An 18,208-nucleotide genomic window follows, 5' to 3' on the forward strand; every position below is an offset into this window, starting at 1 on the left:
ATTCTCTTCTCTTGTTTATTCACATCTTATTACACATTTTATCTGTTGCAACACCTCTTGATATCACCACGTGCCATGCGTTACGTTTGTACCATAAAGCCAGAAGCTTCTACACCTTTCTAGACAATACACAATATAATAAATAGACAAATACTTTCTGTGGTACAATAATACACTCGAGCCCTGATAGTAAAACTTGCCTCATAACCAACTCCTGTACACCACATTCCCAATCACCTTCAGTAACAATACCACCTAAATATCCTCCAAAACATCCTCGGGCTCATACACCAACCCGACGTGCTGAAAACACCGACACCCAACATACATCCCAACCAGCCTCGTCTGCGCCGGACCCACAAAGATCTTATTCTGGGGAAAGCCCGGATGGCGGATCTGTTGCACAAATGCACCATCGTCTTCGGACCAGACGTCCCCCAAGCCGTACGCGACAGGGTCAACACCGGGCGGAGTATTCGCCAGCACGAGCGTTTCGTATCGAGACTGCGCGGGCTGGTCGAGTTTGACCTTGAATGCGAGTTCTGTGAGACCGGTCTCGACGATACATGCGAATAGGCCGACGATGCGAGCGTGAGGGGCGAAATGGATTGCTTTGCGCGTGACGGTGTCGAGGTCGAGGCCCTGGTCACCGATGCTGGCTTTTGAACCGGAGGTGTAGGTGAAGGCGAGGCCGATGATTGCGCGGTGGCCGTAGTAGGCTTCGGCTGTAGCGAGGGGGTCTCTGCTGTTGGTGGTGCTATCGGGAGTGGGGAGTCTCTCAAAGTCTAGTTTGCAGATCTGATCGAAGGGGGCGTTTGGTTCTGGGATGGGAATTTGTGCGCGACGTGCTGGTGTGTTTGCGGTGATGACTGCTCGGACGCTATCAAGGGTTGCGTTAATTATCCAGGAGATGGCTGTTAGTGTCTCGCCGGAGCTGGCCCGGTATTGGCTTCGCAGCTTACGGGGAGGGAGGGAGTGAAACCCGGGGGAGCGGAACATTACGCTGCGAGAACGCGTTGTCTCGATGTGGATGGCTACGACTTGGCCGAATTTCATTGTGGGGGGTTCTGTAGAGGTGTCCATCGGCGTCAGCCATGTTGTTAACGTCTGGATGTCCTCGCCCGGGGAGAGCTCAAAACTGTCGTCGAGTAGACTCATCCACTGTCCGACGATTCCTGGGCTAGGGTGGCCATGGTACTCGAGCTTCAGGCCCGCTATATGCGTGGTGGATCTAGACCGGCCTTCGATGCCTGTCGACGCCTGGATCCTCCGGACGTTCTTCAGTGACGCGTAGGTCTGAAAATTATCGGGGTTGATGCTTCTGATGAGAAAGGTGAATACGACGTCGTATTGAAGCTGGTCCTCGCGCGCCAGGTGGCATTCGTGATTTGAGATGCTCGGTATCGGGGGCTGCTCGCCACACGGTTGGGATTGAATACCAACTCGAGTCAAACCACCGTGGTGCTTCTGAAAGTATTCAGCTGCCACTCGGATGTACAAGGATTTGGATACATACTCGCTCGACGGCAGTGAATCCTGTGATGGTATGACCATGCGGCGGAGCAAGTATCTCCCTTGTTACTGCATTGGACCGGGTATGAAGGGGGGCGAACGCGGCCATTCGTCCAAAATTCGTCGACACCTGGGTCAAGATTAGCATTATACACGAAGTCTTGGGGACAATGTGCGAGACCCGCAAGCCATCCAGCGTAGTAGCTTCGGAATAATCATCCAGATCGTGTTCGAAAATACCGATATGGTTGATGCGCTCTCCCTCCGGACCGTTGACAAAAACCGAGAGAACACATCCACTACGAGAGCCGAAAAGCATATATCTTCCATCTGAATAAGAGACCTCTATTCCCATGAGCGGGTACGGACGGGATGCCATGTGGAATGCAAGTCTCGTCAAAGATCCGAGAAGCACACCTTGTGGGCCACCGAAGTCGATATTGATCAACGGTTCAAAAGCCTGGGATGGCTGGCGTGGTAAAATGGTGCCAATTGTCAGGTTCTCGTGCCCAGGGGGAGGCGGCGTCCATAGATGGGAATAAACACGAGAGAGATCTTGAATGGACGCACAGGGAAGTTCGAGATGGCCTTCGCAGTGGTCGGCCAACTCGCCGAAACCGAGTGAAACGATCTTTAAATGATCCAAGCCTGCGAGCAGACAATACTGACCTCTCCCCTCCGGGATTACAAGGGTGCCGATTGAAACTCCCGGACCATTGCTGACACCGACCCAACCCGATGAATAGGAGTTTGGGGATATCAAATTGAGCCCCGTCAGCCCTCCCGAGCGAAAGGCTACCCCTAGGGCTCTGATGGGGGTGGTAGACGGTATCTCTACCCACTTCATGGCCGCCGGATTGTGGTAGCCGAGTAGACGACCGCCGCTGGCGTCGCACTCCCCCGAGACGCGGAGGTCGATTCCTGATATAAAGAACTGTGCACCGATCCCTACCATTGAGATGCCCCATCGGCGCTGATGCTGCCCATGCGGCGGCTTGGATAGTTGTGACCTGGAGTAAAGCACAGTCCTGTAGTAAAGCACACGGCATCCTTCATGTAGGAGATGGTCAGGCCGAATGGTGACTACCTGTCCGGAAAAGGATCTAACCACATTTACGAAGTGAGGCAATCCTTCGATGCTCTCGTCGTTTATTAGCTGGGAACAGTTGGGGTCGTCATGCGCAGGGTGCACCGCAATCCCATGTGGGACATGCCGAAAGGTAGACCCAGTTTCCACAAGAACAGCAATAGGTCCTAACAGTCGGCGGATTCTCAACCTGTTGGCCAGCGACAAGCCTCCGCTCGTCATGTGTATTTTAGTTCCGAAAAAAAGAAGAAACCAGTTTCGTTGATCCGTCAGATTCGGGAAAAGAAAGTCAGCCTCCTGACCAAAGTAGAACCTACTCCGCCAGTACGACTGTGGCATCGCATTGATTTTTGAAAAAAGGGCTAGATTGTGGCATATGAGTCTCATCTTCAGGAAGTCGCGGAAGGGTAGATAGGAGAGGATCCAGCAGATCAGCTCGTTTGGAAGTCTCTCAAAACCATGTGGCTTGCGCCCCCCCGGCGGCTCAAGAACCTCCCCTTTCAGGTCATCAGAACATGGGGGCGAACACCGATCGTCATTGCCCTCTAAATGAGCACCCCCTTGGTGGTGGTCAGCATTGTTCGCCGCGGTCGTAGTACTCTGCAACGGACCGCCCGTTATCTTGGGGGAGTTGGTCGCGATCATTTCCAATTCATGCGCGGAGGGGATCGCACAGGGGTCAGCGTAGAAGAAGGAGTTCGGGTCGACAGGTTTGGGGTCTCCAAGCGGCTTGTGCGTTTCCACGGCACCCAAATAATTGTGGCCGAATTGGAAGCTGGAGCTCATATGGAAAGGGGTGCAGTAGAGCTGGTAGAAGACCGACTCTGCAATGGCTTGTTGGTCGAGGGGACCATCGCTCCGTCCGTGGCCCAGCCTCAGAAGCAGCAATCTCCAGCATGAGTCGTGAAAGCAGAAGCACCAACGGCCTTCATCCGGGTCGCGAATTCCCCATTCTTCGAGGGCCCCCCATTCCCCATCGATGTACGATGTATGGCTGTCAGGCGGCGCGAGGAGAATTTCTCTGTCTTGTACTATCCCTATTCCAGTTATGGAAATGCGGTCCGTCGCGGCATTCGTGGTGTAGAGACCTCGTGCTTGTGTGTACCATGGGCGGACGCGGACCTGTGGAGACTGGGGATTATCGAACTCGTAGGGATCGGGCAGCAGAATGACTCCACAAAAAGGACAGTAGATATTAGGAGCCATTCAGTTGATATGAAATGAAGGACACAGGCGTGGAGCCAAAGCAGTTTACCGACATGAGGAGGAATAAGATGTTGCAGTAAGAGGAATGCAAAGGATATCATGACAACTCCTGGCCGTATTCGGCAAGATATCAGACGAGTTCTTTCCATCTCAAGTGCAAGCCGAGTACAATCGCACCTTCCTACACGCCAGCCACACGGTCTGTTCAGGTGGTTGAAAAGGAAGGTGCGAATAACAGCAACTCTATCCTCCCCATTGGCCTCTCCCATAAGGTACGTCACGTACCTTGACGCCCACTTACCGCTGATACTCGATGCTTAATGCGATGGTGGCCGGATTCAGAGGTACTTAACGACCTGGACGTTACTCCCCAGTCACCTTTTCTTTTCTGTTCATTCCATCTTTCTTTTTCAATTGGACCACCATGGCTGCCTATAGTCCATCATTGCAACGTAATATCGGCTTCCGCAATACTTTGCAGTTGATACAACCACACAGCCTAGAAGACTCTGTCCAAGTCTGCTGGCAGGAGATAGTGCTATAGTGGTTCCCTGGTCGCGACGGCTACAAGTGGAACTTCAAAGGCCCCACGCTCGCCAACAACAATATGCCCGTAATCACAGTCGTCCAAGTCAAAGCATTATGTCAGGATCCCAGTGCTTCAAACGACTGGGCGGAGCGCCGCATCTTGTCGATTGAATGCAAACGTCCATCCATGGATACTCCGGCCGACTGGGACAACACTGTCATGGGTTTGTACGCTTCTGACAGACTATTTGGTGCGCTCGCAATTGGCAAGAAGGTGAGATTCTATCGATTCAATGGAGAGTTACCAGACGGTGAAAAGTTAGTGCCGCTTCATCAAGGCACGATCGACATCGATGACCCAACTGGTATTACTCAAGTCGAGAAAATACTGGACTACATCAAGGCGAATGGATGAAATTGGGCTACCTGATGTTTGGGATATCAGTCAGGTCAAGCCTTCATGGTTTGGGGATATCAGCCCCAGAGCATGATACATGACCACCTGGCGTGCTGGATGAGGTCAGTTTTGGGGATCTTGCAAGTAAACCCCCATATTGAGCCGGACTGTCAACTGTGCATACTGTGGAAGATAGCAGTGGATACAACCGGTCAAGCGTGGTCTGTCGCCGACTGCAAAGTAGCCCCGATTGTTTCTTTCCTTTGTTCTTCGTTTTTCTCTTCTGGCAGATTCGGACTCTCTCTTCGATAGGTTTCTGTATTCCATGTTCGCCAATCTTGTCATGTTATCGTCAAGTCCATTGGCATAGTATTACCTGTGGAAATAAGGGATGGAAAGACGCCCGAAAGGATGAAATTGATGATATTCAGAGCGTTGGGAAAGCTTACTTATGTTTATTGAAAGATTGATCACAATACAAACGGTCAACTGTGTGGGAAGAAGACCGCAGGTCAGCTGACATGCCAAACGATTGCAATGACTGCTTCCACATATACTACATAGACATCGTCAAATTGCACCGGTAAACTAGGTAATTCCGTCTCCCTATTTGTTTGTACTCATATGGATATTGTGTCAAGGTTGTATATATCGAAGTATTTTGATTTCTATCTAGTGGTAATAACTGTGCCTATCCAAGACAGTGCCCATGGAAACGAGTCCACGCCTGATTATTGCCAGTAATACTAAAGAATGTACATCCCAAAATTATGTCGACAGAACACATAGAACACAAACGAGACCCAAACAGATAAGACAGCCTCGCTCCAAAAACACCAGCCAGCCAGCCGACCAAGTCGTGAAAAGGAAAGTAAGAAAGAGAAAAAGGTGAAAACGATGTAAATGGAAGGGAAAAAAAAGGGAAATCTATCTACCAGGTAAAAGCCTCCTCGACGAAATCCACGACCGGTCCGCTCCCGATCTTCCCCCGGGCCGCAGCGCGCACCTCGTCGGAAAACGCGCCAGGCCCGCAAACGGAGACCAGGGTGGCGCCGACCCGTCCCGGGAGGATCTCATCCAGGACGACGTCGGGCCGGCAGCGGCCGGGGAGCATCTGGACGGTGGAGCTGGGCGAGACGATCTCGCGGCTGCTGCGGGGTTTGGAGACGAAGAGGCGGACGGTGAGGATGTCGCGGCGGCCCGGGAGCCGGAGCACCGAGTCCATCCACTCGCGCACCCAGGTGAGGTGCTCCGTGTTGCGGACGGACCAGACGAGGTGGATCTGCTGCGTGGCGACGCAGCCGTCGGCCGCCCGGAGGATCAGGTCCCGCACGTAGAGCGTGTGGTGGGTGATGCCGGCGCCGGCGGAGAAGAGCACGGTGGTGCCGTAGCTGGCGAAGTTGACGGGGCGGGCCGCGTACGGCCCCTCGATGTAGCCGGTGGTGCGGAGGGTCTTGGCGGGGGCGGCGAGCGCGCGGTTGTAGAGGCTGCGGGTCATGCCCTGGCGGGCGGTGATGATGAGGGAGACGGAGGTGGGTTGGTGCGGGTTGCGGGGTTGTTGTTGTTCGAGATAAGTGTTCAGATCGCGGGGGGTTGTTTCTCGAGAAGGGAAGGGGAGGTCGGAGATTCGGTGTGTGAGGAGAAGGGGCTCATCGCGCTGATGGGATCGACCCAGGCGACCGAGAAAGGGTGGGACGTCCAGAGGGCGACGCTGGGGATATAGGCGTAGACGTGGCTGCCGGGGTTGACGCGGACTCGGCGCGGGAGGTGGAAGGTCACGCGGCAGGCTTCCCCGGGGAGGGCCTCGACGACGAGTTTGGTGGCGCCGTGTCGGATGGAGACGTTGAGGTAGAGGAGGCGGCCGAGCCGCACGGATCGCTCCAGCAGCCAGATGACGGCGATCGCGGTCGCCCACTTCTTCTGGTACAGGTTGTCGAGGTCGAGGTGGACGTAGACGCCGAGAAACGCCAGCAAGGCGGCGAGCTGGTGCAGGTGCAAAAAGGTCTCGTAGAAGGCGTGCCGGATCGGCGAGGGGGAGTGGAGGCAGAGAAAGACCATCGAACACGTGCCCAGCAGACCCCAGGTGAAGAAGGGAGTCGTCCGCAGGCGCGAGAGCATGTCGTTGAAGCCCTGCTCGTTGCAGGCATTGACGGCCCACGCGGCGGTATGCACCACGCTTTCGAGCACCACGATGCGGCCCAGCCATCGGTGGAGGAGGTTGTAGGTGTCGAAGCTGACCCGCAGCAGCGAAATGAACGGGTTGTTGCGCCCGGCGAAGATGAAAAGAGGGACCATGTTCAGAACGGCCAGCGTTCCCGATCGGCCCCGGAGTTCGGCAAAGAGGGCTTCCTTCTTGTTGACGCGGTAGTCCAAAGTGGCACAGTAGGCGATCTGGCTGGCCACGTAGAGAAAGATCAGGACCGCCTGGAACCGGGACGGCAACGTTCCGATATTGACCGCCGACGATAGCTGGATCTCTCGGTTGTGTCTCTTCCTCCCTAGCGGCGCGTACATCACATGCTTCTTCAGACGGGCCCAGGTGGGGGAAGCTTCGACGCTCCAGAACGTTTGTTGCCGCCGGCTGGCGGACAGGGAGGTGATAAAACGGAGATAGGCATGGCTGATTTGGGCGATTCGGCCGCAGAAGATGACGAGGGCGATCAAGAGGAGAGAGCCCAGAATGATGCGCGTGTAAAGGACATCGCGTGGAACGTGGACCCCGTTCAGGCCCCGAGAGTATTCATAAACATAAGTGGCATTTGATCCGTAGCCTCTGGGGGCGATATGTTGATCGAGGCCATCCATCGAAACGTGGTATTTTCACGGCCTGACGAGACGGGTGATAGCGTTGCGAGGGAGGCCCAGCACAGATAAGAGAACGAGTGTGTGTGTGTGGGGGGCGACGATACGGCTTAAAAAGGGTGTTATGAACGATCGGATTCCAGACAAGTCCCATATGTCATCGGTCGAGAGAAGAATTCGGAATGGCAGGGAAACAACCGGAATGCGGGGACAGGCACGCGGTGTCCTAGGAACACGTCGGACGAAGTTGCAGAAACCAAAGGCCCGTCAGTCGCCGCGTGGAGGGCCGAGTTATCTGCCGACTCGTGGTCCTCTTTTCGAAGTTGAGATGGGTTCAACGATGCTCAGACGCGAAGCTGCGCCGGAACGGTATCTGAGAAAGATCCCAGCCTGGCCAACCGGAACAGGGCGGGTTGTTTTGGATATGACTTGTCGCGGCACTTGAGTGGGGTTATTACCTCGGCGTTATACAAGGGATGAGTATGGTAGTTTACCTCCAATCTCTTAATGGCATAGTCGTTTCACGAGGGGATTCATGAAAACAAGAGAGAGAAAATGTAGAGAATCAAAAGAGAGAGACCAGATGGGCAGATACCTTGACATCTATGGGCATGCCAGTGGCCAAGACCCGGTGGCCAACAATGTCTCAATGAGACCAACAATAGCGGAAGGGAATGAAAGAAACAAGGGATAGGCCTGCAAAGAGATTGTTTCGATTGTTTGGTGATGCGAAGGATAAAGAATGAATGACAAAGATCATGCGAATCCAGAACCAAACCCGTCGACAGTTGTGAATGACATGAGACGATAAAAAGAGTGATCAGAACCCAACCCTGCAGGAACTCGAGGGGAGAAAGGGGGCAGAAAAGACAAGAAAAGTCATAAGGTTCCTGGCATCAGACCATTGAACCCGATCAACAGGACAGACAGAAACCTTAAAAGCAAAAGCTATAACAATCTGGAAGGATCAGATGCGGATCCCTCTCCACACCCAAGTAATCGCGCCATTCAATATTGGCCGTCCAGGAATTAGTGTCGTTTAGCCTGATCTGGCGCCCTGGAGAGACGTTCCTGCTAGGCGCCAAGCCGGCGATGTCTGCCCTGCTACTCGCTCGGTCTTCCTGAGCGTCTTGGCCAGTGATGGGCGCCAACAGGGGACGGGAAAACCTGGTCGATGCGGTTGGTGTAGCGCCCTTCCCTAGGATCCCTACAGATCCGATGCCCGTACTGCCGTGCATTGTCGTATCGACCGGACTTTAAGCGCCCGAACCCCTCCTCTCTCAGCCGGTTTTCAGCTGAGAAATGCGGCGAGAATAGTCGCCACGCTGAACCACCTGCATCATGTCTGCAGAGGATGTGAATGCCTGATGTGATTTCGGACTCGACCAGCACTTGCATGTTTCACATTAGGGAGGTCAGATGGAGCCGACGACTCCATATTGGACACGGACTAGGAGCCTAGCAGCGACCCACTGGCTACGAGATAGCGTCTTCTGCCTAGTAACAAGGTGACCGACTAGTTAGCGAGCCGGTGAAGCAGGTGGATATAGGAGTCGCCTGTGACACCTCGAGGCTGTCAATATAGCACTCATAATGATTTTCCATAATTACCAATGGAAGGAAGGAATTGAAACGGGGGGAGACACAGGTGGAAGGAAGAAAGAGGAAGATCAAAGCATCCTGTGAGGCTAAAAATCCCCAAACCATCCTGGAGTCACGGGGAACGAACCGTTCTCTTACTGCTTACTCTAGTATAATAGTCAACTATTGCTCAGCACTCCAATTTTAGTCGGATAAATCTCCAGCTCGGTGGAAATTACAGTCCAACCCTCGGTTTCAAACGGTCGCACTACAATGCCGGATTTGTACATCGGAAATATGATAATATTATTACTGCTATGATTAATTTCTGTTCTTAGAAGGCCGTGATATGACAGCTGCGACGAGGGTCAATGTCTTACAGCTTACCCGTTCTCTACCGACCCATCCAACCTCCGTCCACACAAAGAATCTCCCCTGAAACATAGCTACTCGCTGCGCTGGCCAGAAACACGACCGCACCCTTGAAGTCCTCGGGGTTACCCCACCGTCCGGCTGGGATCCGAGCCATGATGCCCACGTTGCGGTTGGGATCGTTGATGAGGGCCGTGTTCATGTCGGTCGCGATGTAGCCGGGAGCGATGGCGTTGACGTTGATGCCTTGACCCACCCACTCGTTGGAGAGCGCTTTGGTCAGCTGGGAAATTCCACCCTTGGAGGCGGCGTAGGCCGGCACGGTAATGCCTCCCTGGAAGGACAGGAGAGAGGCGATGTTGATGATGGAGCCACGACGGCTGGACGGGAACTCGGAGGCATCGCGTCCAAGCAGATAGGCGCCAAACTCGCGACACAAGACGAAGACGGAGCTCAGATTAACTTGGAGGACCTATGGATTCGACACGGGGGAACGGTTAGCGTCTGTCTCGGAACTTGTCAGGAAGAGGGTCATGCCACCCACCTCGTCCCAATCCTCATCCGGGAACCGTTCGCTCGGATGTCTCCGCTGGATGCCTGCGCAATTCAGGAGAATATCCGGCGTGAACCCCAGGCTGGTCACGGTGGGGATGATGTGTTTGACGGCTTCTCGGCTCGACAGTTCCGCCACGTGGATGTGTGCTTTGCGACCCAGGCGATTGATGATCTCGTCGCGGGTTGTGGTGTTGGACTCGTCTCTCTGCGCGCCCGTCAGTCCCGGTATCATGTGCATCGTCCAGGCGAGACGTGTTGAGACAGCAAATTATAATCATACCTGAACCAGGATAATATCGGCACCAGCCTCTGCGAGCGCATATGCCATTGCCTGTCCGATTCCCCTCGTGCCTCCGGTAACGATGGCGGTTCTCCCGCTCAGCGAGAAGAGCGACGCGACGGTGGCAGCCATGATGTAGATGTGGAAAGGTGTACAGGACGTGGTTCGACGAAGGTTAAAGCTAACGACAACAATTGTAATGTGGTAACTTCTTGACGACTGCTATTAAATACTCTCGCAACTCAATCACTGGCGGGGTACAGTGACTGTATGAATTCCCGAATAGGCATCTTCCGTTGCCGAAGCCCCGCAATCTGTCGGTTATTGACCGTGGAGTCACTACTCCCCATTCACCAGCGATTCTTGGTCGTACCAGAGTTAGCTCTTGTGATAACTACCCAGGTTGGTAGTTTGTTTTCAAGCGGCTCTCCAGTCCAGACATGCGGTTGAGTAATACAGGTCAATCCTCTAGCCCGTGGTTCGCCGACTCTCTCCCCGCGTTTTCCCCGGCTCCCGATAACCTCACAGATCCGGGATTGTACTAGCAAACACTGTACGGGCGCATCATTCAGTTCTTGGCGCGCTCATGCTCCGCGCGAGATCTCTCCAGTGGGACATGAACATACCTCTTGTGCCAACTTGACTTGAGATAGTCAGACTTTGCGTGAGTCGTTTAAACTTCTTAGATGACTCCGGCAAAATGTACCCAGACGGCCAACTCGTTGCGGTGGAGAATGCGACACCCCTGTCGCGATCCCGGCCTCGTCGGACGCGTATGATGAAGCGCGTGTCGAGGGCGTGCTTGCACTGTCGACAGCGAAAATCCAAATGTGTTCTGTACGTCTCACCTCGTCACGAAAGCTTGCTTCGGTCTTGCTAATAGACTGTAGTACCGGTGGTGGACGACCAGGCATGCCCCCATGCCAACGGTGTATTCAGGACGGCCACGAATGCGTTCTAGGCAGTTCGAATCGGGGAGGTCGTCGTATCCGGAAGAATAAAATGAAGCCTCTGACCCCGAGGAACGATCCAGCAATGGAGCATGACGAATCGACCGTCGATGGCGCAAGTCCGTCTCGTCCCGACAATCCCCAGGCGACATCGAGCTCCTATCCCGATCCCGTGGCATTCGTGCCGCAAGATGCCCCCCCTACGGCAGTGGACGACGATGACACGACGTCGATAGGTTCGGTACCGCGCAATCCATCAGACGCTTGGCAGTGTCTGACGGGCCTCGCGAGACGGGATACGGACGGGTCCGCTTCTGACTCGGGCCCAGATCTGACGCGCGCAAACCCTAGAGGTGTCCCGGCCTCCAGTGCCCCGCAGGGCACGGTGACCGACTTCGATTCCCCCGGCGACATAAAAAACTATAGACTGGTGCAATCGCGCGCTCTAGAGCCAGGGACCGTGTGGCAGTTGGTGTCCCGTTACGCCGATCATTTCCATCCATATCTCCCTTTGGTCCCCAGAAAATACTTCGATCGCCGTGCCTTGGGCGCCTTTGCCGCGAACGAGAAACACTTGCTGACGGCGGTGCTCACAATCGCGTCGAAGGATCTGACCGCGCGACCGGAGATCCACGAGTACTGTTCTAGATACATGCACGAGCTGATTTCCGGGATCGCCGCCGGGGCAAACTGCGACGTCGAAGCCGTTGAAGCGCTCTTACTCCTCGCCGAGTGGGAGCCCCAGGGACTCCGACCCGGAGTCGAGCGCGTCGGGCGCGGAGAGGAAGATCGCGCTGCGTGGATGCACGTCGGACTGGCCCTGCGATCGGGGTATTTTCTGGGGCTGGATCGAACGTCGTTTCGGGGCGACTCGGGAGACACGGAGGTGGAAGCCCGCCGGCGACTGGCGTGGACGAGCTGCTACGTCTCCGATCGGTTGATTTCCGTCCGCATCGGGCGGGCGTTCTGGTCGCGAGGGCCGGGTCCTATGACGGGTCTGGTCAGCCAGGATTTCCCCTCTCTACTGCCCGTCGGTGACGGCGATGAGGACTACGCGCGGATCCTCCAGGCGACGCTCGACCTCACGCAGTTGTATGGCAACGTGCACGACGTGCTGTACTCGGGGATGCGAACCAGCAACCAGATGATGCTCACGGGGGACTATGTGAAATATGTCGACGATTTTCGGCTGGCCATTCTCCGGTGGAAATCGCTCTGGGGCTCGTTGCCTTGTAGGTCGGTCGATTCGAATTGTCAAAACACCCGCTAACGTGTCTAGGCTCCGAACCGATGCAATTTACACTACAGATGTCGTACGAATATCTGCGACTCTACACAAACGCGTTTGCCTTCCAGGCTACTATCTCGCAGGCTCTGGCTTCCAAGACGAACAACGACAGCCAGTCGCAAAAGGAGCACTTGCGCTCGACCTTCAGTAATGTCGCTTTGTTGCAGGACGCGCGATTCATCTACGAGTCTGTCGACGCGGCCAAGGCGTATCTGGCCATCGTCGTGGACAAAGTCCATCCTGAGCGACAGCTGCATTTCATGCCGCTCCGGTTCTACCTATACGGAATTTACGCCGCTGTATTTCTCTACAAGGTCCGCCTCCACTGAACCTTTATCCCCTCCAGTAAACTTTCACTAACACGAGCAAATCTAGGCTCGCTCATTCGGGGTCCTCCCACCCTCCGAAGAAATGGACGTGCGCGAACTCGTCCACCGAACGACCGAGATCCTAAAACGCGCCAGCGCAGGGCCCGACGACATCGGGTCACGGTACGCGCGACTCCTGGAACTTCTCTGGCAACCCAACCCAGCTGTGCCAACAACACTCCCACAGCACCAAAGTAGCGATCTCCCCATGCCCAGCAGCAGCAGCGCACTTACACAGCCCATGCCCGACGACAGCTGCGTGCATTTCAGCCCCGCAAACGACTTCTCCTGGCTGAATCTGGAAGCCGTGGGCGACTACGTCTCGGGCGACCTGATCTCAGGGTCGGGTATGCTGGCGTTGGACGGCTTCCAGAATCAGGATCTCTATCAGACGGGACAGGAGCGTTCGCAGACGTGGCAGTCGTCGTGGGTCGACATGGCGGGTAGTTTGCTGTTTTAACACTGAGATCCATCTACCAGTATGAAAAAACATTCTCTATCTGGTATAGAGGGTGAAATATGATCGGAGGACTCGTTGGTTCTCTTGCCGAGGGATTGATTGCCCAGGTGTACCCCACACTGGCGATGCGGGGTAGAATCTACCCTCGGGGAAAGCCCGATGCCCTCATATATACCTTGACAGAACACTTCCTGTCACCATTTCGAACCACTGACACAAAGCAAATGGAAGAAAAATGGCAGACTACAACCAAGTCAGCGGCCGACTTGCCCTCATCACAGGTGCATCTGGCGGGTACAATCACGTCCACCATACAATACAACCCAACAACCCCTCAACTAACACAGATATTATATAGAATCGGCTCCGCCTGCGCACACCAACTAGCCAGCAAAAACATCCATCTAGCACTAACCTACCACAGCAACGCCAGCGCCATCGAAACCCTCGCAACCACCCTCCGCAAAACGCACAACACCCTGCGCATCACAACCCACCAAGTGGACATGGCATCCGCATCGCAGATCGAGACCCTCTTCGCCGAGATCGACGCCCAGCACGGCCAGCGACCCGATATCCTGATCGCCAACGCAGGGCACGGCAAGCGCGTTCCCCAAGTGTGGGACATCTCACTGGAAGAGTTCGACCACACGGTGGAGGTGAACATGCGGGCGGCGTTTATCCTCGTCAAGGGCGTCGTCGAGCATATGAAGGGTCAGCGGTGGGGGAGGATCGTGTTCATGTCATCTATTGCGGGGTATGGAGGGGGGATAAATGGGTGTCGTATGTCTCCTTCCCCTTCTCCATTCACACCCACCATTCAAAATACAAACCCCAAACAAATGAAACGACACTAATAAGAATATGGGGGAAAGACTACGCAGCATCCAAAGCCGGCCTAACAGGCATGATGAAGAACCTCTCCACGCGCCTCGCAGAACACAACATCAGCGTCAACGACGTCGCGCCGGCCATGATCGGCGACACGGGCATGATCCCCAACGCGCAGGCGATCCCCGAGGTGGCGGCGGGGATTCCGCTGGGGCGGTTGGGGACGCCGGGTGAGGTGGCTAATGTGGTGAGCATGCTTGTTGAGACGGGGTATATGACGGGGCAGAGTTTGTTGCTTGCTGGGGGGTTGAAGTGATTTATTCATTGTATCATCTACTAGTCGATTGGTAATATGAGACATAGTCACCTACTGCTTCTTCAGTATTGAAGACGTACTGTTCTACCTTAGGTACTAGTTTGTATGGCTTGTGGGGATACTTTAGTGGGTGTTTGATAGCGCAAGTACTAGATAACAATGTACATTCCATTCTGGGTATTCCTTATCCATCCAATATTTCTTCCCTACACTCATCTCAAACAAACCAAAAAGAAAAGAAAAGCAAAAATCAACTCTCAATAACAACCTTAACAACCGTCCTCCCCTCTCCATCCACCCCCCTCCCCGCCAACTCAAACGCCTCCTTCCCATCCCGCAAAGCCACCCGATGCGTAACAACCTTTTCCTCCACGACACTGAACCTCCCCCCACCCAACAGCGCAATCGCAGCCGGATAAGCAGCACCATCATACCTAAACACACCAATGAGATCCACCTCACGCAGCGCCGCCGCCCCCAGCGGGACAGTCTGGACTGGATGACCCATGCCGATCTGCACGAGGACGGACCCCGGCGCGGCGGCGTAGATGCCCGTCTGGATGCAGGCGGGGACGCCCGTGCAGTCGTAGACTCTCGCGAAGCCGGCTGCGACGTCGGGGATGGAGCTCTTTAGCTGGGTGGCGAGGGACTGCGCGGACTGGAGGGCTGCGTCTTCTTTGGAGACCGATTCTGATGGTTGGGTGCTGGGTTTGGGGATCAGGAAGGTGTGGAGGGTGGGGAGGGAGAGGGAGTCTGCGATGGCTAGCCGCGCGGGGTCGATGTCTGCTATGACGATCGAGGAGAAGTTCTCTGTGAGGGAGAGCGCGGCGGCGAGGAGGAGGCCGATGGCTCCGGCGCCGAAGACGAGCGCTGCGGTGCCGGCGCCGTGGGCGGCTGCGAGATCGACGTCTGCGCGGGCGGGCGGGCGCGAGCGGCGGATGGCGTGCAGGACGACAGCGAGGGGCTCGGCGAGGGCCCCGCCGGCGAAGGAGACGTTCTCTGGGAGACGGTGGCACAGGGTGGCTGGGTGGTTGGTGCGCTCCATGAGGGTGCCGTCAAGGTGGGGGTAGGTTTTGGCGCTGGAGCGGAACCTCATGTCCGGGCAGATGTTGTAGCGGCCTTGGAGGCAGAGCGGGCACTTGGTGCAGGGGAGGCCGACTTCTAGAGCGACGCGGTCGCCGACTTGGAGGGTGCTCACGTTGGTGCCGGTGGCGGTTACTTCGCCGGAGGACTCGTGGCCGAGGCAGTAGGGCTGGCGCACGACGAAGTCGCCGTTGCGGCCGTGGTTGTAGTAGTGGAGGTCGGAGCCGCAGAGGCCGGTGGCGCGGATGGCGATTTGGACTTCATCGGGGGATGGGGGGGAGACTGCGCGCGATTCCTAAATTTGTTAGACATGGTGTTTTGCGGGGGTTGATCTGGGGGTATAGTGGGGAGGGCATACCATGCGGAGATCTTTGGCGCCGTGCAGCACGAGTGCCTCACAGGTGGGATTGGAGGCCATGGTGGACTGGTCTGAGGTTGGATTTGACTATGTGGGATACTCAATCGATTATGTAGGATACTTGGTGTATCTGGAGCTTGTCAGATGTGTAAATTGAACATATAGAGGGGAAGAAGATTGCCATACATTGGTTGGCGTAATCATAGTGTGGGGTGTCGGGAATTGAACTGGTCAATAGCCGACAGTGGAGAAGTGAAGGGGGTAATGGACTGTCACTCCAGGTGTATGTCATGATAGATGAGACAGTGATAGAGATGAAAGAAGTGAATAACGAACGTGAGTGTGAGAGAGACAGATGTAGGATTGAAAGTGAGGAAGTGATCATTGTATGAAGTATGAAGTAGAGAGAGTGATGTAGATGTATGGCTGTGTATTATGATATACTTTAGATAGGATGATGCCGGAAATAACTGGGTATTTTAGGTATTTATTGGTAATACCATAACCATCTCATGGCTAAATGAGCCCGATGGATTGATATCACGATGGTTGACCCCTCAATTCATTCTTCTTCTTCCAATTATCCATGGAAATATAATTCCTGACATTTAACCAGATCTACTGATTCTTCTCTTTATAAACTACTTCTTTCTGATCTTCTCCACTTACACCTTGAGTACTGTAATATCATCCAGCATCCAACAATCAACGTCATGCCCTCCGCACTCCTCATCGGAGACATCACCCACGCCAGAAAGGAGTGGGAAGCCCTTTCGTCCATACTCACCCTCAAGGTACCATCCCAGCCATCCGGTTCGATCGAATATTGTCCTGACCGATTAGGAATTTCCCGAGGGCACGCGCGAAGACTTTCTCCGCAACTGCAAACAGGGCCAATATGACGACGTCCAGGCCATCTACCGCTCTAATGTGTCCACCAAGGTATGTCGACGCTACAAAACAACAATCTACAGAAGATTGACTAGGTCCAGTTGACCGGCCCGTTCGACGCGGAACTGCTGTCTGCCCTGCCCGCATCGCTCAAGTACATCTGCCACAACGGGGCGGGGTACGACAACATCGACGTTGCGGGGTGTACTCAGAAAGGTAACGTCATCTACCAGGCACAACGGTATGAGACCACCCATACTACAGGCCATCTAACAAGCTACGATAGGAATCCTCGTCTCGAGTACCCCTGTCGCCGTAAACAACGCCACCGCAGACGTGGGCATCTTCCTGATGATTGGCGCCTTGCGCCAGGCCTACGTGCCCTTGGCCGCCTTGCGCGCTGGTAGCCCCGCCGTTTCCAAAGTAAAACCATATCAAGCTACTAACATCCATGTGCAGGAAAATGGCATGGACAGACCACGCTAGGCCACGATCCCCAAGGTAAGGTGTTAGGTATCCTGGGAATGGGCGGCATCGGACGGGTAAGTATCAAGCCGGGGGGGGTGTACCCCGAAGAAAAACAAGGTACTAATGATCTCCAGGAAATGGCGCATCGAGCCAAAGCCTTCGGCATGAAGATCCATTACCACAATCGCTCCCGTCTCTCGCCCGAACTCGAAGGGGACGCCACCTACGTGTCTTTCAACGAGCTCCTAGCCAGCTCCGACGTGCTGAGTCTCAATCTCGCCCTCAACGCATCCACTCAGCATATTATCGGCGCCAACGAGTTCCAAAAGATGAAGGACGGCGTCGTGATCGTCAATACGGCTCGGGGGGCGTTAATCGATGAGAAGGCGCTCGTGGCAGCATTGGACTCGGGCAAGGTGTGTTTCTTCTTTCTCTCTTTTTTTTCGAAATACAAGCTGACAGATCAGGTCATGTCTGCTGGTCTGGACGTGTACGAAAACGAGCCGGTCGTGGAGCAGGGACTGGTCGACAACCCCCGTGTAATGCTTCTGCCACACATTGGTACCATGACGTACGAGACGCAGAAGAATATGGAGTTGCTGGTGCTCGAAAATCTGCGGTCGGCGGTCGAGAAGGGGGAGATGATCACGCCCGTTCCGGAGCAGAAGAAGTAGACCTAGGACCTAGAATTGGATAGATCGAGTAATGATATGAATTCAAGTGTTCAATTTCTGGATACATCGAAGATAGTCAGTACAAAGTAACAAATATACTGCCGGGCGGTGGGTACCAAACAGGGCTAGCGGTAGGGCTCGCTTAGGGCTGCGGGCGCCAAGAGCGAAAAAAGGCGCACCACAACGAACTGCACTCACGAT

General features: G+C 54.7%; 8 protein-coding genes across 8 annotated transcripts; 4 read left to right on the forward strand and 4 right to left on the reverse strand.

Moving 5' to 3' along the window:
- Window positions 1-202: 202 nt before the first annotated feature.
- Window positions 203-3,805, reverse strand: P168DRAFT_323700 (F-box protein; the record flags this gene model as incomplete). Its single annotated transcript, XM_024840721.1, has 2 exons — window positions 203-1,467; window positions 1,517-3,805. 2 exons carry the CDS (start codon window positions 3,803-3,805, stop codon window positions 256-258), a joined length of 3,501 nt encoding a protein of 1,166 aa, XP_024697191.1. The 3' UTR covers window positions 203-255.
- A 464-nt stretch (window positions 3,806-4,269) lies between these two features.
- Window positions 4,270-4,910, forward strand: P168DRAFT_19638 (uncharacterized protein). Its single transcript, XM_024833037.1, has one exon. It carries the CDS (start codon window positions 4,413-4,415, stop codon window positions 4,746-4,748), a length of 336 nt encoding a protein of 111 aa, XP_024697192.1. The 5' UTR covers window positions 4,270-4,412; the 3' UTR covers window positions 4,749-4,910.
- A 751-nt stretch (window positions 4,911-5,661) lies between these two features.
- Window positions 5,662-7,535, reverse strand: P168DRAFT_314672 (ferric reductase family protein; the record flags this gene model as incomplete). Its single annotated transcript, XM_024839812.1, has 2 exons — window positions 5,662-6,387; window positions 6,441-7,535. The coding sequence occupies 2 exons, from the start codon at window positions 7,533-7,535 to the stop codon at window positions 5,662-5,664; spliced, it is 1,821 nt and encodes a 606-aa protein (XP_024697193.1).
- Window positions 7,536-9,402: 1,867 nt separating this feature from the next.
- On the reverse strand, window positions 9,403-10,529 carry P168DRAFT_286715 (putative 2-deoxy-D-gluconate 3-dehydrogenase). The gene is made up of 3 exons (XM_024836406.1): window positions 10,321-10,529; window positions 10,030-10,245; window positions 9,403-9,957 (listed from the first exon to the last, which is right to left on the reverse strand). The coding sequence occupies exons 1-3, from the start codon at window positions 10,450-10,452 to the stop codon at window positions 9,508-9,510; spliced, it is 798 nt and encodes a 265-aa protein (XP_024697194.1). The 5' UTR covers window positions 10,453-10,529; the 3' UTR covers window positions 9,403-9,507.
- Window positions 10,530-11,020: 491 nt separating this feature from the next.
- Window positions 11,021-13,386, forward strand: P168DRAFT_278170 (Zn(II)2Cys6 transcription factor; the record flags this gene model as incomplete). The annotated part of the gene is made up of 4 exons (XM_024835663.1): window positions 11,021-11,157; window positions 11,211-12,502; window positions 12,550-12,872; window positions 12,934-13,386. 4 exons carry the CDS (start codon window positions 11,021-11,023, stop codon window positions 13,384-13,386), a joined length of 2,205 nt encoding a protein of 734 aa, XP_024697195.1.
- P168DRAFT_286716 (SDR family NAD(P)-dependent oxidoreductase) lies at window positions 13,334-14,552 on the forward strand. The gene is made up of 3 exons (XM_024836407.1): window positions 13,334-13,680; window positions 13,745-14,169; window positions 14,262-14,552. The coding sequence occupies exons 1-3, from the start codon at window positions 13,622-13,624 to the stop codon at window positions 14,531-14,533; spliced, it is 756 nt and encodes a 251-aa protein (XP_024697196.1). The 5' UTR covers window positions 13,334-13,621; the 3' UTR covers window positions 14,534-14,552.
- A 231-nt stretch (window positions 14,553-14,783) lies between these two features.
- P168DRAFT_308540 (NAD(P)-dependent alcohol dehydrogenase) lies at window positions 14,784-16,054 on the reverse strand (the record flags this gene model as incomplete). The annotated part of the gene is made up of 2 exons (XM_024839207.1): window positions 15,975-16,054; window positions 14,784-15,911 (listed from the first exon to the last, which is right to left on the reverse strand). Exons 1-2 carry the CDS (start codon window positions 16,032-16,034, stop codon window positions 14,784-14,786), a joined length of 1,188 nt encoding a protein of 395 aa, XP_024697197.1. The 5' UTR covers window positions 16,035-16,054.
- Window positions 16,055-16,561: 507 nt separating this feature from the next.
- Window positions 16,562-18,030, forward strand: P168DRAFT_301276 (D-mandelate dehydrogenase-like dehydrogenase). Its single transcript, XM_024838503.1, has 7 exons — window positions 16,562-16,768; window positions 16,818-16,916; window positions 16,967-17,081; window positions 17,152-17,268; window positions 17,325-17,407; window positions 17,468-17,749; window positions 17,801-18,030. The coding sequence occupies exons 1-7, from the start codon at window positions 16,688-16,690 to the stop codon at window positions 18,005-18,007; spliced, it is 984 nt and encodes a 327-aa protein (XP_024697198.1). The 5' UTR covers window positions 16,562-16,687; the 3' UTR covers window positions 18,008-18,030.
- The last annotated feature ends 178 nt before the right edge of the window (window positions 18,031-18,208 follow it).

Source organism: Aspergillus campestris (assembly GCF_002847485.1).
Source record: "Aspergillus campestris IBT 28561 chromosome Unknown P168scaffold_1, whole genome shotgun sequence".
In the NCBI taxonomy this organism is placed as follows: Eukaryota; Fungi; Ascomycota; class Eurotiomycetes; order Eurotiales; family Aspergillaceae; genus Aspergillus; species Aspergillus campestris.